The sequence below is a fragment of the Trichosurus vulpecula genome, chromosome 4, assembly GCF_011100635.1.
Source record: "Trichosurus vulpecula isolate mTriVul1 chromosome 4, mTriVul1.pri, whole genome shotgun sequence".
Lineage (NCBI taxonomy): Eukaryota > Metazoa > Chordata > Mammalia > Diprotodontia > Phalangeridae > Trichosurus > Trichosurus vulpecula.
In genome coordinates this window covers 202,483,569-202,496,647 of record NC_050576.1, presented here as the reverse complement: position 1 = coordinate 202,496,647, position 13,079 = coordinate 202,483,569, and the positions used below count along the sequence as shown (strand labels likewise).

Here is a 13,079-nt window from a genome sequence, read left to right as displayed (position 1 = left end):
AGGAGACTCTAGACATGAACCACACCTCAGCTTTATTTAAGATGTTTTTCCCTTTTGGGGAGACTCTAGACATGAACCACACCTCAGCTTTAAGATGTTTTTCCCTTTTGGGGAGACTCTAGACATGAGCCACACCTCAACTTTATTTATTTTCCCAAGACTCCCCAAGTTCCCAAGACTTATACCCCTGGTAAGAGACACAAGCAAGAGAATCTGAAAAAAAAAAGCCTGAATCCCCTCTCTTTGGGGTCAGGCTCCTCTTAGGACTAAACCTGACTGACCTACAAGAGCCAATAATAGGAGCCCTTCTCTGGAAAGGGCTAAAGGGTGTCATGAGTAATCACTGTCCCATCCATCCCAAAGGCCCCTTCCCTTCTTTTATCCTCCTTTTCCCCTCAATATAGCTTTTAATAAGAGGGGGAAAAACAAACAAGCCAACCACTTTTTTGCTTTCTTTAGTTCCCCTTGTCAGCTTCAGTTCATTGAGTTTTGGCATGCCTGGCACTATTTTTATAGGATGTTACCACACTCACAAAGTAATGGTGAATGTTGGGGGCAGGACACTAGCAATTGAGGGTGGGACTCATTCAGGTAAAGACTCATATAGCTCATGGCACTTGAATTGAGCTTTTAAGGAATGTAGGACTTCTAACAGTATAGAGGATAGCCTGTGCATACTTGCAAAAAAGGGAGTAAAATGTCCTCTAGTCATATACAGAGATCCTACAACTAGGTTAATTTGGCTGGAATATTTAGAACTAGAGGAAGAGTAACATGCAATAAGCTGAAAAGATAGGCTAGAGGTGATTTTGGAGGTCTTTACAAGAATCTGTATTTAAGCTGCTGTTTAATTATTCATCTGGGGTCCCTAAATTTTTTTCCTTAGTATTTTTGTAACTCTATTTTAATATAGTTGATTTCCTTCATAATTCTATTTATTCGTTCTCAGGCTTCACTGGACTGTCAGAGGTGGTCCATGACACAGAAGCCCTAGAACTTTATCAGTGGAATGTCTCCAGGGCTTAAAGAGTATCAATTTGGCAACTAAGGAGAATGGATTGAAGAAGAAAGCCTTAAAGCCAGGGAGGCCAATTAAGGAAGCTCTTGTCACTTTCTGGCAAAAAGGGATAAATGTCCTAGGCGTCCTTAAACTTTGGGTCATGGCCAGTATTCCTGACTTTTGTCTTACCAGGGGACTCTGATGACTCTGGACAAGAGAGTGACACTGATGGTTTTGTGCAGCTCTGCCTCACTCAATACAATTCACTTAGGAATCAGGACATCGCCTTTGTGATGTCATTAGTCTGACTGAGAAGGAAGGACTAACAACAGCTTCTCAGCTAACATTTCACCATCTGCAAGGAGCTTTAATGTTAGTGCCTTCTACTGAGATTTTCTCCAACTTATCCTGTACTTATCTTGTATGTACACAAGTAGAGGAGGTGGAATGGAGTTTTCTTGGCAAAGAAATGATTTGCTGATTCCTTCTCCCGCTGATTTTACAGATGGGGAAACTGAGGCAAACAAGGTTTAAGTGACTTGCCCCGGATCACACAGCTGGTAAGTGAGACCAAATTTGAACTCAGGAAGATGAGTCTTCCTGACTTCAGGCCCAGCATTCTATCTACTATGCCACCGGGCTGACCATTTAGCATATAGTAGGTGTTTAATAAATGCTGGTTGACTGACACGGTCTGAACTAGGATGGAGGTCTTGTGAATGAAGCTTTCTTCTTCAGAGTATTGGTGAGATGTCTGTTAATAAACATGCAGTATTATCTGCCTATTTAATTACTCTTCCATAATAAGGTATAATTATCAAGATGACAAGTCTGCCCCTAACAAATATGGCGCCCCAGCCCAAACCACGTAACATTCCCTAACAAACATGGCTCCCACGGAGAGCGGAAACTGTCAGCCCCAAACAAAGATGGCGAGGGCGGCCCGGCAGCCTGGCGGAAGTTCCCTCCCACCCATCCGCCCCGCCCCGTCTCGCAGCGGAGGTAGCGCCCCGATGGCGGCAGCGATGGTCGGTCCGCAGGCTCTGAAGCGGCCGGAGCTGCGGGACGCCGCAGCGCTGTTCGAGGCCCATGGAGCGGAGGAGATCCGCGGGCTGGAGCGACAGGTACGAGCGGAGATCGAGCACAAGAAGGAGGAGCTGCGGCAGATGGTGGGCGAGCGCTACCGCGACCTGATCGAGGCGGCCGACACCATCGGGCAGATGCGCTGCTGCGCCGAGGGACTGCTGGACGCCGTGAGGGCGACGGACCAGTGCTGCGCGCGCCTCCGCCAGCAGAGCCACGCTCCGGCTCCGGCTGCTCCTGCAGCCGCTGCGGCTTCGGCGACGTCGCGCCCCGCGCGCGCCCCCCAGGTCTCGCCCCCTTCCGCAAGCCCCGCCCCTTCCGCGAGCCCCGCCCTCCCTAGTAGCTCAGCCCTGCGCCCCCCCCCCCCCTGCAATTGACAAGCATACCCCCGCCCCCCGCAGGACTTCCTCCCTGCGGAGCCGGTGACCCCCGCAGTCTGCGGAGGGACCACCCCACTGGGCTCATGAGTGGGGACCATTTTTCATCCAGGCATTCCATTCTATTCCACCGACACCTGCTCTGTGCCAGGCATAGGAAGAGGCCTCCGGAGGGATAGTGCAGGGAGGGCCATCCTCAGACCTGGCCTCCAAGCAAAGGCCCAAGAGTATAAATTGCAGGACAGGTGGCAGTCTGCAGTGGTGCAAAGAAGTTTCTTTTAAGGGGGAATTCCCAACATGATTGAAATTCCAGGTCTGGGCCAAAAAAAAAATGTCCTGGGCGTTGGGTTAGGTTTAGAGAATGGAGAGAAAAAATCTGGAAGGACTGCCCTGCCTTCAGGAAGATTTCCTCCTGCTGAAGGATTACTGATAGCCAGAGTTTTTAAAGTGTTATTTACAAAGCACTTTACAAATATTAACTTATCCTCTCCGCACCCTGGGAGGTAGGTGCTATGATCATTCTCATTTTATGGGTGAGGAGACTGGCAGACGTTAAAGTGGCTTACCCAGGGGCACCCTGCTGATAAGTGTCCCAGGCTGCATTTGAACCTAGGGCTTCCAGACTCCAGGTCCAGTGCTCTATCCACACTACTCGGGCCTAACTGAAGAGCCAATATACACAGATAAAGTAAAGACAAAAGAGAGAGGACCAATAAGCCAGAAGGTCAGGAAAGACCTGATAGGTGGTGAGGAAGTGAGGGATTCCCAGAGCCAGAGGTGAGGAGCAAGTGTTCCCAGAAAGCCAGAAAGCATGTGGGATAATTTGACTGGATGGGGAGTTGTATGAAAAGAAGTCATATGAAAGAAGCCTGGAGGAAGGAGGTGGGGGTCACTGTGGAGCATTTCAAATGCCAAGCAGGGGAGTATATATGCTATCCTAGCTGCAGTTGGAAGCCACATAGAGATTTTTGAGTAGGGGAGCGGTGTGGGCAGATATGTGTTTTAGGAATATCAATTTATCAGCTGTGTGGAGAATTGATATGAGGGCTGAAACACTGGAAGCAGGGAGGACAGGATCTTTGCAGTAGCTTAGGCAATAAGTTAAACTAGGGAAGTGGGAAGAAGAGATGGAGGTAGAAATGACAAGATTTGGCAAGTGGTTGGATGTGGGGTAAGAGAGAGGCCATTGGTGGGGAACCTGCTGCCTTGAGGCTACACGTAGCTTTCTAGGTCCTCAAGTGGGCCCTTGGACTGAATCCAAACTTCATAGAACAAATCCCTATAATAAAAGGATTTGTTCTGTAAAACTTAGACTTCAGTCAAAAGGTAGCTCCCAAGGACCTAGAAGGCCACAAGGCCACAGGTTCCCCACCCCTGGTCTAAGGCAGACTTCAGGGTTGAGCACCTGGGTGACTGGAGAGATGGTGATTCCCTGGAGAGTAATCTAGAAGTTCATTCAGAAGAGGGTGGATTTGAGAGAACAACTGCTAGAATTCATCTCTTGAGTTTGTGATGTCTCTGAAACATTCAGTTTGAATATCCAGTAGGTCATTGTCGATGTTAGACTTACAGCTGAGGAGAATGGGCCTGGCTATAATTATTTTTATATGTTAATTGGACCCATGGAAGCTGATGAGGTCACCGGGTGAGAGAATATAGAGAGAAAGGAGAGAAGAATTTTAGAGTAGAGACACAGTTCACAGGCATGACTTGGATGATGAACCAGTAAAGGAGACCAAGATGGATCAGTCAGGCAGATAGGAGAGTAACCCAGAGAAAATAAAGTCACAAAAACCCAGGGAGGGCAGAGTATTACAGGAAGGAGAAGGTGGCCAACTGTATCAGATGCTGAAAAGAGATCGAGGACCGTGAGGATTGAGAAAATGTCATTAGATTTGGCAATTAAGGGATGATTGGTAACTTTGGAGAGAGCAGTTTAAGTTGAATATTGAGGTCAGAAGCCAGAATGCACACTCTCCTGTTTGTCACGTGACCTGCCCACCCGAACCATCTTCAGTCTATCTCTAGTCTAAGCTACCTGCGGCTCAAAGATGTTTAGCCTGTTTTCATTTTAGCCCCTACCTACTGCCGAGTTGTGCAGGTCTCGACTACAGTAAGAGAAGAAATAGTCGGGGATGATATCAAGATGAGAAGAGCTCTTTGAGAATTTCTCTTAATAAAGTATAAAGGAGAGAACCTCAACTGGGTGGGATCGATGGGTATTATGGGAATCTTGAGGAAGGGTTTGGAGAAGCTGTTGTGGACAGTGGGATCGGTCATCATTTGGGGAGTGATAAAAGGATTGTCTTGTTGGGGGTGAGCACCCAGTTGAGATTAGGTGACAGATTTGTACAGATCCAAGCTACATGACCTCCTCAGTTTCCTCTAGTTTCATTCTGCTGCAGGGGAGAGGAGTGGAACTGGCAGGTGGTAGTAATTCCAGGTTGGGATTTGTAAGGGTAATTGTGTGAGGGAACCAGGAATTGGAACCAGGATTAGCACTCTCTCCCTCTTAAAATAATTTGTATTTACTTGTATACTGCTCTATTTCCCCTACAGAATTTAAACTCTTTGAGGGCAAGGACTTCTTTTGGTTTTGGTATTTCCAGTCTCTAACACTATGCCTAGGCACTTAAAAAAATGTTTGTTGACTTGAATTCTGTGAAATATAGCTCTGGAAAACCAGGCTGTGATAAAGCCCATTGGGATTCAAATGGAGCTATTTGACTATGCCTTTAAACCCAAATCACTCTGGCTCTGATTGGCCAATAGGTCCCAGCCTAAGCCTCACTTGCTCATTGTTTGAGTTTTGATGGCTCAGAGTGGGTGTATATAGACATGTCTGTTCTGGTCAGAAACTGAGGGTCTTCCCCTCCCAGACTGAGTCTTTTGTGAAGAAAAACTAGGCTATCTTTTGACTCAGTTCTTACCTAGCCTTTAACTACTGAATGGGTGTTGCCTCAGACAAACTGAGACCTGGAAAAGATCTTAGCTTAAAAAGGCCAAGGTCATCCACTGCATCCAGGGCCATCACCAATTGTCCTGACCTGTGTCTAGCCACTGGACTTCAGTGACTCTGGTGGAGAGAATGAGGCTGATGACTTTGCATGGCGTTGCCTCACTTAAATCCAATTCACTTGCAAGTCAAGATGTTACCCTCCTGATGTCATTGGTCCTCTTGAGAACGAAGGACGAACAACAAGAACCTATTGCCCCTACAGGAACACCAAGGCTTTTATTGCTGTTTTTCTGATGAATCTGATTTAAAAAGTCGAGCTCTTTCATTACCTTGGAAAGTTGGAAGTACTCCCTTTATTGTGAAATGAAGGACCTTTATTGTCAAATGTGAGTTCTGTAGTTAGTGCATGCTAATATGTATGGAGCTCATCCAAGATTTACCAGAGTATATTTAGCCTTAGCAACACTTGACAGCATCATAATAATGATGACAAAATATTGAAAATGTGAACTTACTTTTACCTTGAGATTCCGGAAATGGGCTTATTTTCACGGTAGCTGTATAGGGACTTAACTGTATAAGGTTCTTACTCCAAAATCAAAATCACCTCACATATTTTTGAGTGCCTGCTGTTATGTAGGGAATACAAAGAAGCAAAAGACTTGCCCTCAAGGAGTTTGTAGTCTAGTTGTGTAATCTATAAATGGGTGAAAAGCTAAATAAAAAAATTTGAATGGCAGTTGAAGAACTCAATAGAGGAAATGTCCCATGGGTACATGATTAGTTGGCAGAATAATTGCTTCAGGAATTCAGAGGAGAGAACACCACAGGCCGGAGCTGGTCAGGGAGATGTGAGCAGAGTCATAAAGATAGGCTGTGGAAGAGGAGAAGACAGGACAAAACAAGAGGGTAGAATGAGGAGAGTAAAAGCTAGGAACTGTGGAAAAGGAGAAGATCTTTTCTGAGGACAGCGAGGAAGCTACTTTTCCTGGAGTGGAGGATTCACGTTTAGGTTTAGTCTGAGCTAAGATGAAGTAGAAAGCTCAGGGCTTGATACCCAAGGGCCTTGAATGCCAGGCATTATCCATGCCCTTTTAAGGGGTTTTGAACAAGACGCTGACATGAGTGTAGCTGTACCTGCAGGTGATTAATCCAGCAGCTGTGGCAGAGGGGACAGGGACTAGAGTCAAGGAGTTCATTTAAAAGGTGGTTGTAGTAAGCTCAGGTGATCAGGACCTGAACTCACTGGTGGCAATGGAAATGGCAGGAGGGCTATGAGAAAACTTAGAAGATTTGACAAGACTTAGTGACCAGCTGAATATGGAAGGCAAGATGGAGGGAGTCAAAGTTGACTTCAAGATTTTTTTAAGACTTCTGGCAGAAACATTCATGTAACCTCCCCAGCTCTCAGCTGAGATAGTTGATGGTTGAGACTGGTGTTAATTAAAGGCAGTCATCAGAATGGAGGAAAGAACCTTCCTGGGAAATCATAGGTTTAAGCCAAAGGTCATCACACCACCAAATCCACAGAAAGGGAGTGGGGAAATGTAAGTGGTGGAGCTAGCAGGCCGGATGTCAAAGCCTTGACATCCTAGAGGGGAAGTGTCCTGCTCAGCTTATCTCTCAGCAAGATAACCGTTTATACTGCAGGACCTCTCTATCCAAGAAATTCATTTATGGCATACTGTTAAGTATTTTTCAAAATACGTTTTTATTGGTATCTTTTTTTAAATCACCAAAATTTCTCCCAGCATCCCTCCCTCTCAACTCCAAGGACCCATCTTATGTAACAAAAAACATTTTGCTAAATATGATGACAGGGGAAGAAATCATTAAGAAACACAGCATGGGATATAGGAAGGTAGTTTTTTTGGAGAAATGAGTTCAGTTTGAGATATATGGGAGGTGATGTGAGGAAATCCAAATGGAAAGATCCAGCAGGCAGTTGGAAATATGAAGCTAGAATATGACAGAGAGGGAAAGCCTGTAGATTTGGGCATCCTCTGCATAAGAGGGGATTGTTGAAACTGAAATTGGATGAGACCTGAGAGCAAAGAAAGAGAAGAGGCCTGACCCTTGGGGGTCATCCACATTTAAGGGATGGGAGGGGGAAAAGAAACCATTGAGGAAGACAAGAATATTCAGAGGTGGAAAAAGAGCCAAGATATTTCCCAAGGAACCCAAGAGAGGAAGAATGTTGACACACAGCAGCTAAATTGATATTTCTAACGTACAGATTTAATTTCCTACTCAGAAATTTTCAGCAGCTTTTGATTGCCTCTAGGATAAAACATAAAGTTCTGAGCCTGACATTTAAAACCCTCCATAATCTGGCTGCTACCTACCTCTCGATTTCATTGATTGCCTCTCTTTAGTCAAACTGGCCTGCTAGCTGTACGCATCATTCCATCTCCCACGTTTGCTGTCCCCTACATCTGAATTGTTCTTTTCACCTCCAAATGGTGGAATCCCTAAGATTCCTTCAGAGCACAGATCAAGCACCCTCTCGCCATGAGGCCTTGCCTCACCTTTACACTTAGTAGTTCTACCTTGCATTTGCTTAGAAGTATACATTTGGTTTTCCTCAGTAGACTGTAAGCTTCTTGAGGGCAAAGGCTGACTTGCTTTTGTCTTCATGACTCCAGCACCTAGCACGGTGCTTGGTACATATAGGTGCTTGATCTGTATTTGTTGAATTGAAATGCCGAAGAGAAGTCCAGGAGAATGATGGAGATTTGACATAAAGATAGATGAGAGAGGAGCTTGACTCTTCCGTGTGTGTGTGTCCCTCCGTGGAACTGAGTGAGGGGAGGTGCTGCATAGCTGAACACAGTGTCATTTGCCCACTGACATTCCACAGAGCCAAACTTCCACGCCCCTCAGAGTAGATAAGAACAAAGCCTGCGTAATTCAGGTTTGTTGCCCACAGTTGGTCCCCAAGCTTTGCAGTGAGTGGCGGGTGACAAAAGTTTGGGCTGTCCCGTGTCCTCTATTTTTCCTGCAGCCCCCGCAGCCCTCCCAGGAGAAGTTCTACAGCATGGCTGCCCAGATCAAGCTACTCTTAGAGGTTCCTGAGAAAATCTGGAGCTCCATGGAAGCCTCTCAGTACCTGCATGCCACCCAGCTCTACCTGCTCTGCTGCCACCTTCACAGCCTGCTCCGGCTGGACTCCACCGGTGGCCGCTATAGCCCCGTTCTCGCCCGTTTCCCGATCCTTGTGCGTCAGGTGGCAGCAGCCAGCCACTTCCGGTGAGTCGTTGGTGCAGATCATTTCTTGGGTTGATTCTGAAGGCTCCCAAATTATGGGTTATTCCTTTCCTCTTGTTCTGCTGTTTAAGACTCCTCCCAGTTGTTTCTTGGGGTTCTGCCATTCCTTTGGACTAGTTTGAAATCCCGTCTACCTTTGTCATTTCCTTCACCCTAGGTCAACCATTCTGCATGAAACCAAGATGATCCTCAGATGCCAGACTGTGTCTGACCAGGCTGTTGCAGAGGCCTTGTCGTCAGTCATGCTCCTCGAAGACAGTTCTCCCCGCCAGGCCCTCGCAGATTTCCTGTTAGCCAGAAAGGCAGCCATTCAGCAGCTTCTCAATCAGCCACACCATGGTAGGCCTAGCTTATTTTCCTTTGAGATTTGATACTCACAAGCTGAGAGAGAATTGTTTCTCTGAGATTATTTTTGACCATAGACTTTCACAGATGTATATGTAAAATGAAATTCCTGTCAATTTCAGAAAATTTCTTCTTGTAGGTGCTGGTATCAAAGCTCAGATTTGTTCCTTAGTGGAGCTGCTAGTCACCACTCTGTACCAGGCCCATGCCCTCTTCTACACTTTGCCTGAAGGTGTGTTGCCTGATCCATCCCTGCCATGCGGTGTACTCTTCTCTACCCTGGACTCTGTCACAAGCCAGCGGCTTGCAGGTGAACCCCCTGACCAGCTTCCTTAAGAGAATGGCATAACAGGATATCATTCCATTTCAAGTCTGACTGACTTATCTTTCACACTCAGGCACAGCCTCCTTATTCTATCTGTTTCCCAATACACCTTTAAGTACAATGGTTCCTCCTTATTTTTTCAAGGGCATTAGAAATCATAAAGCCAGAAAGGACATTACGATGTCATTTGGTGTATCTCCCTATCATTAGGTGTGATTTAAATCCAGAGAAAGGAGTGGTCTGCTATCTCTAGAGAATATTTGAAGCGTGTAGGAGTAGGAATGCTTCCCAAGTTTCCATGTTTTTAAAAATCCAGTTTAATTTTGATTTTTCATATTCGAATTCATATCTACCACTCCAAAGCATTCCCCACCCCAATATTTTCTTCCTAATTTTTCTTCTTTTCCTGTTCTCTACTTTACTGGGAACCATTTTCTCAAAGCAGTAGGGAGTTGTGGAAGGGTTAGGTGGAGTGTATGAGTGAGAGAGTGAGTGTGTTGGGGAGACCTGTAACTCCTTCTGGTACCTTTATTTTTCCCACTTCAAGTCTTGGCTTCAGGGATGAAGACTTCATTCACCCTCAGTAATTCCTTTCATACCTGTGCAGAGGAAGGGGAAGACTTAAGACTTCTGTTTATTCTGTTATTGACCAATAGGCTTCATCTGTTTAGGGAAAGGCATCATCAGTGTCTTGCAAGAGATGAAGTTGTGTAGCTGGTTCAAATACCTCCCGGCCTCCATTGTGGAGTTCCAGCCAACTCTTCGGACTCTTGCACACCCCATCAATGAGGAGTACCTGAAAGACGCTCTACAGAAATGGATCAACATGTAAGCCTCGAGGGAGAGATTTCCATAGGCCAGTGGCTGCTTTTCATGGTTCTCTGAGGTAGAGTGTATGATGTTGGGTCTCCTGAGTGCCACCGCATGGTGCTCCTCAGGCTTGTGACTCACTCAGAAACATGTCCTTGGCCTTAGCCGAAGGGGAGAAAAGCAGCACATCGAGGAGGAATGGGAAAGAGGCTACACCTTGATAGGAGACTCAAGAAAATGATTGTGTTGCAGGTGTCACGAAGATATCAAAAGTGGGATCGCCAGTCTGTTAGTGTACGTGAAGAGCTTGAAAGGCCTTGCCGGGATCCGAGATGCCGTGTGGGAGCTGCTCACCAGCGACTCCATGAGCCACAGCTGGGAGCTGGTGTGCCGGCGCCTCCTGGACAAGCGCATCTCCTTCTGGGAGGACCTGTTGCAGCAGCTGTTTCTGGACCGCTTACAGGTGAAGGGAGGGCAGGATAGGTACTGCTTTCTCAGGCAGTGCCTGGCCACCCTCTGTAAGGTGTTTGCCCCTCACCACCTTTGCCTGGCTCAGGGCATTTTCCTGTTAGCTTTCACATCTCTCCTGTGCGTGGCTCAGCTAGGGTTGCTCAGCTTACTCTGTGGGTAAATAAGTCTTACAAATTAGCATAATTCCAGGTGCCGGAGTTGGAAAAATGAGACTAGGCTTTTCAAAGCCCTCAACTAAGAGAATTTTTTTTATACTTGGAAAAATGACATCAACATAGAAAATGCTCATGGAGTTGAATTAAATGCTTGCTACATGAAAGGAAGGCACTGTAGTAGGCCCTGGCAGATACAAAGACAGAACGGGAAATGGTCCCTGCCTTCAAAGAGCTGGCACACAACCTGTGCCATAGATAAATATCTATTTGAGGTGGAAGAGAACGCTAATAATAAGTGAAGGAGTCAGTAAAGGCCTTGCCCAAAGGCCTGGATAAAACCAAGGCTTCTAAGGGAGGGAGGTGAGGAAGGAAGAGCATGCCATGCTCCAGGAACAGAAGTGGGCTTATTTGACTGGAAGCTGGAAAGGTGCTGAGGGAGCCGGGGTTGTGGATGTCTCTGAGGTTTCCACCCAGGACTCTGAGTGGGATTCTTTCTCGATCTCTCCTAGACGCTGACAAGAGAAGGCTTTGACTCTATCTCCAGCAGTTCCAAACAGCTTCTGGCTTCAGCTTTGCAGGAGCTTGAAGCCAGTTCCAGCACCTCCCCCAATAAGCAGGTTCAGTTTGAGCACAACATGTCTCTTTTTCTCTGGTCAGAGAGTCCTTCTGACTTGCCCTCAGATGCTGCTTGGGTCAACGTGGCAAACCGGAGCCAGTATGCCAGCAGCGGCCTCTCCATGAAAGCCCAGGCCCTCAGCCCCTACGTACAGAGCTTTTGTCTTGCCCTAGACTCCAAACTGAAGGTCAAACTGGATGATCTGTCATCATACCTTCCCTCAGATGCACCCAAGGAGGCCTTGGGCATGCAGACCAAGAATTCTGCTTTTGATAGGTACTCGGATGCTGGCACCGTGGAGGGAATGCTCCGAAACCACTGTGTAGTCTGCACCGAACAGATTGTGGCGTGTGTGCGTGCTGAGTTGCAAGGGGCTGAGGCAGTGCTACAAGGGCTGGCCCACACCCTCAGTCGTTCCAAGCTCTCCTCCGTCCTGTTCATGGCTAGGCTCTGCCAGTCCCTTGGAGAACTGTGTCCCCATCTTAAGCGATGCATTTTGGGCAAATCAGGCAGTTCAGAGAAACCCACGAGGGAGCCTCGGTCTACAAAGAAACAGATGAAAGGAAAAGCTCAGGAAGTGAATCCTGTTCTAGCAAAATGGCAGGAAGTGAAGGAGCAGCTCCTGGAGCAGAGTCTGCTGGGATACCGGCTCTGGAGCACGGCTGTCACAAATGTATGAGGATGGGGGAGGGAGGCAGGGAGGGGAAAGAGAGGAACCTGCCTTTACATTATGTTAGAGGACATAAGACATACACAAATAATTGTCATACAAAGGAGAGTGATTAAGTTCACGAGGCAAAAAATGTGACAAAAGTTCATTTCTAGCTGGGATTATCAGGGAAGACTACATGGAAGAGGTGGCACTTGAACTAGGACTTAGGGTTTCAGCAGGTGAAGGTGGATATAAAAAAGTATTCCCTGCATGAGAAGTAGTATATAAACAACGTGGAAAACTTAAGAGGTGTTAAGGGATTGTTAACTAGTGCAGTTTGGCTGGAGAATTAGGGTCTGTGGGTTTGTCCATTGGAACCAAGTTTGGGGCTAGGGATGAGTCTTTGAATGCAAGGCTAGAGTTTAGTCTTTGTTAGGCACTGGGGAGCTACTGTAGGTTTTTAGCCAGGGATTAATGTTTTCCGATATGTGTTGATTAATCAGCAGTAGTGTTTAATGTGGATTAGAGTAATGAGGAGACATCACCAATAAGATTGGAGTCCTGCACTAGCCCAAGCAGACATCCTGAGAGCCATAGGGACATGGTGATAGAGTTGAAATGTTGGGGACAACTCTTAAGATTTCTGGCAGACTCAAAAGACTTGGTAGCTGTATGCACGGATGTAGATGAAGGAGAGAGAGGTCAAAGATGACTTCAGGGTTCTAAGTCTGGGTGATTGGAAGGTTCTGGCACGAACATTTAAGTTGCCAAGGCTCGACCTGTTCTCGTCCTTGTCACTCCCTTTATTGGATACCAAATCCTTTGGAGTGTGCCTTGCAATTATTTCTCTTCAGATGTACTAGGACTACTGCGATAGTCTAATTAGGCTCCTTGCCTCCTCTCTCCCTCCATCCAATCCGTCCCATACACTATCACTAGGTTAATCTTCCCGGGGCAGGGGTGTGAACCCCTAAAAAGCAGGGCTGTAGATAACGCACTTGGAGTTGTCTGTATAGAAG

General features: G+C 46.6%; 1 protein-coding gene across 1 annotated transcript in view; it reads left to right on the top strand.

The window, feature by feature from the left end:
- The first annotated feature begins 1,887 nt into the window (after nucleotides 1-1,887).
- Nucleotides 1,888-13,079, top strand: part of COG1 (component of oligomeric golgi complex 1) — a 17,744-nt gene continuing 6,552 nt past the window's right edge. The window contains exons 1-7 of the mRNA XM_036755652.1: nucleotides 1,888-2,370; nucleotides 8,253-8,668; nucleotides 8,844-9,025; nucleotides 9,171-9,341; nucleotides 10,028-10,184; nucleotides 10,419-10,629; nucleotides 11,302-12,081. Coding sequence (XP_036611547.1) covers nucleotides 1,888-2,370; nucleotides 8,253-8,668; nucleotides 8,844-9,025; nucleotides 9,171-9,341; nucleotides 10,028-10,184; nucleotides 10,419-10,629; nucleotides 11,302-12,081 — 2,400 coding nt within the window. The remainder of the gene's footprint in view (nucleotides 2,371-8,252; nucleotides 8,669-8,843; nucleotides 9,026-9,170; nucleotides 9,342-10,027; nucleotides 10,185-10,418; nucleotides 10,630-11,301; nucleotides 12,082-13,079) is intronic.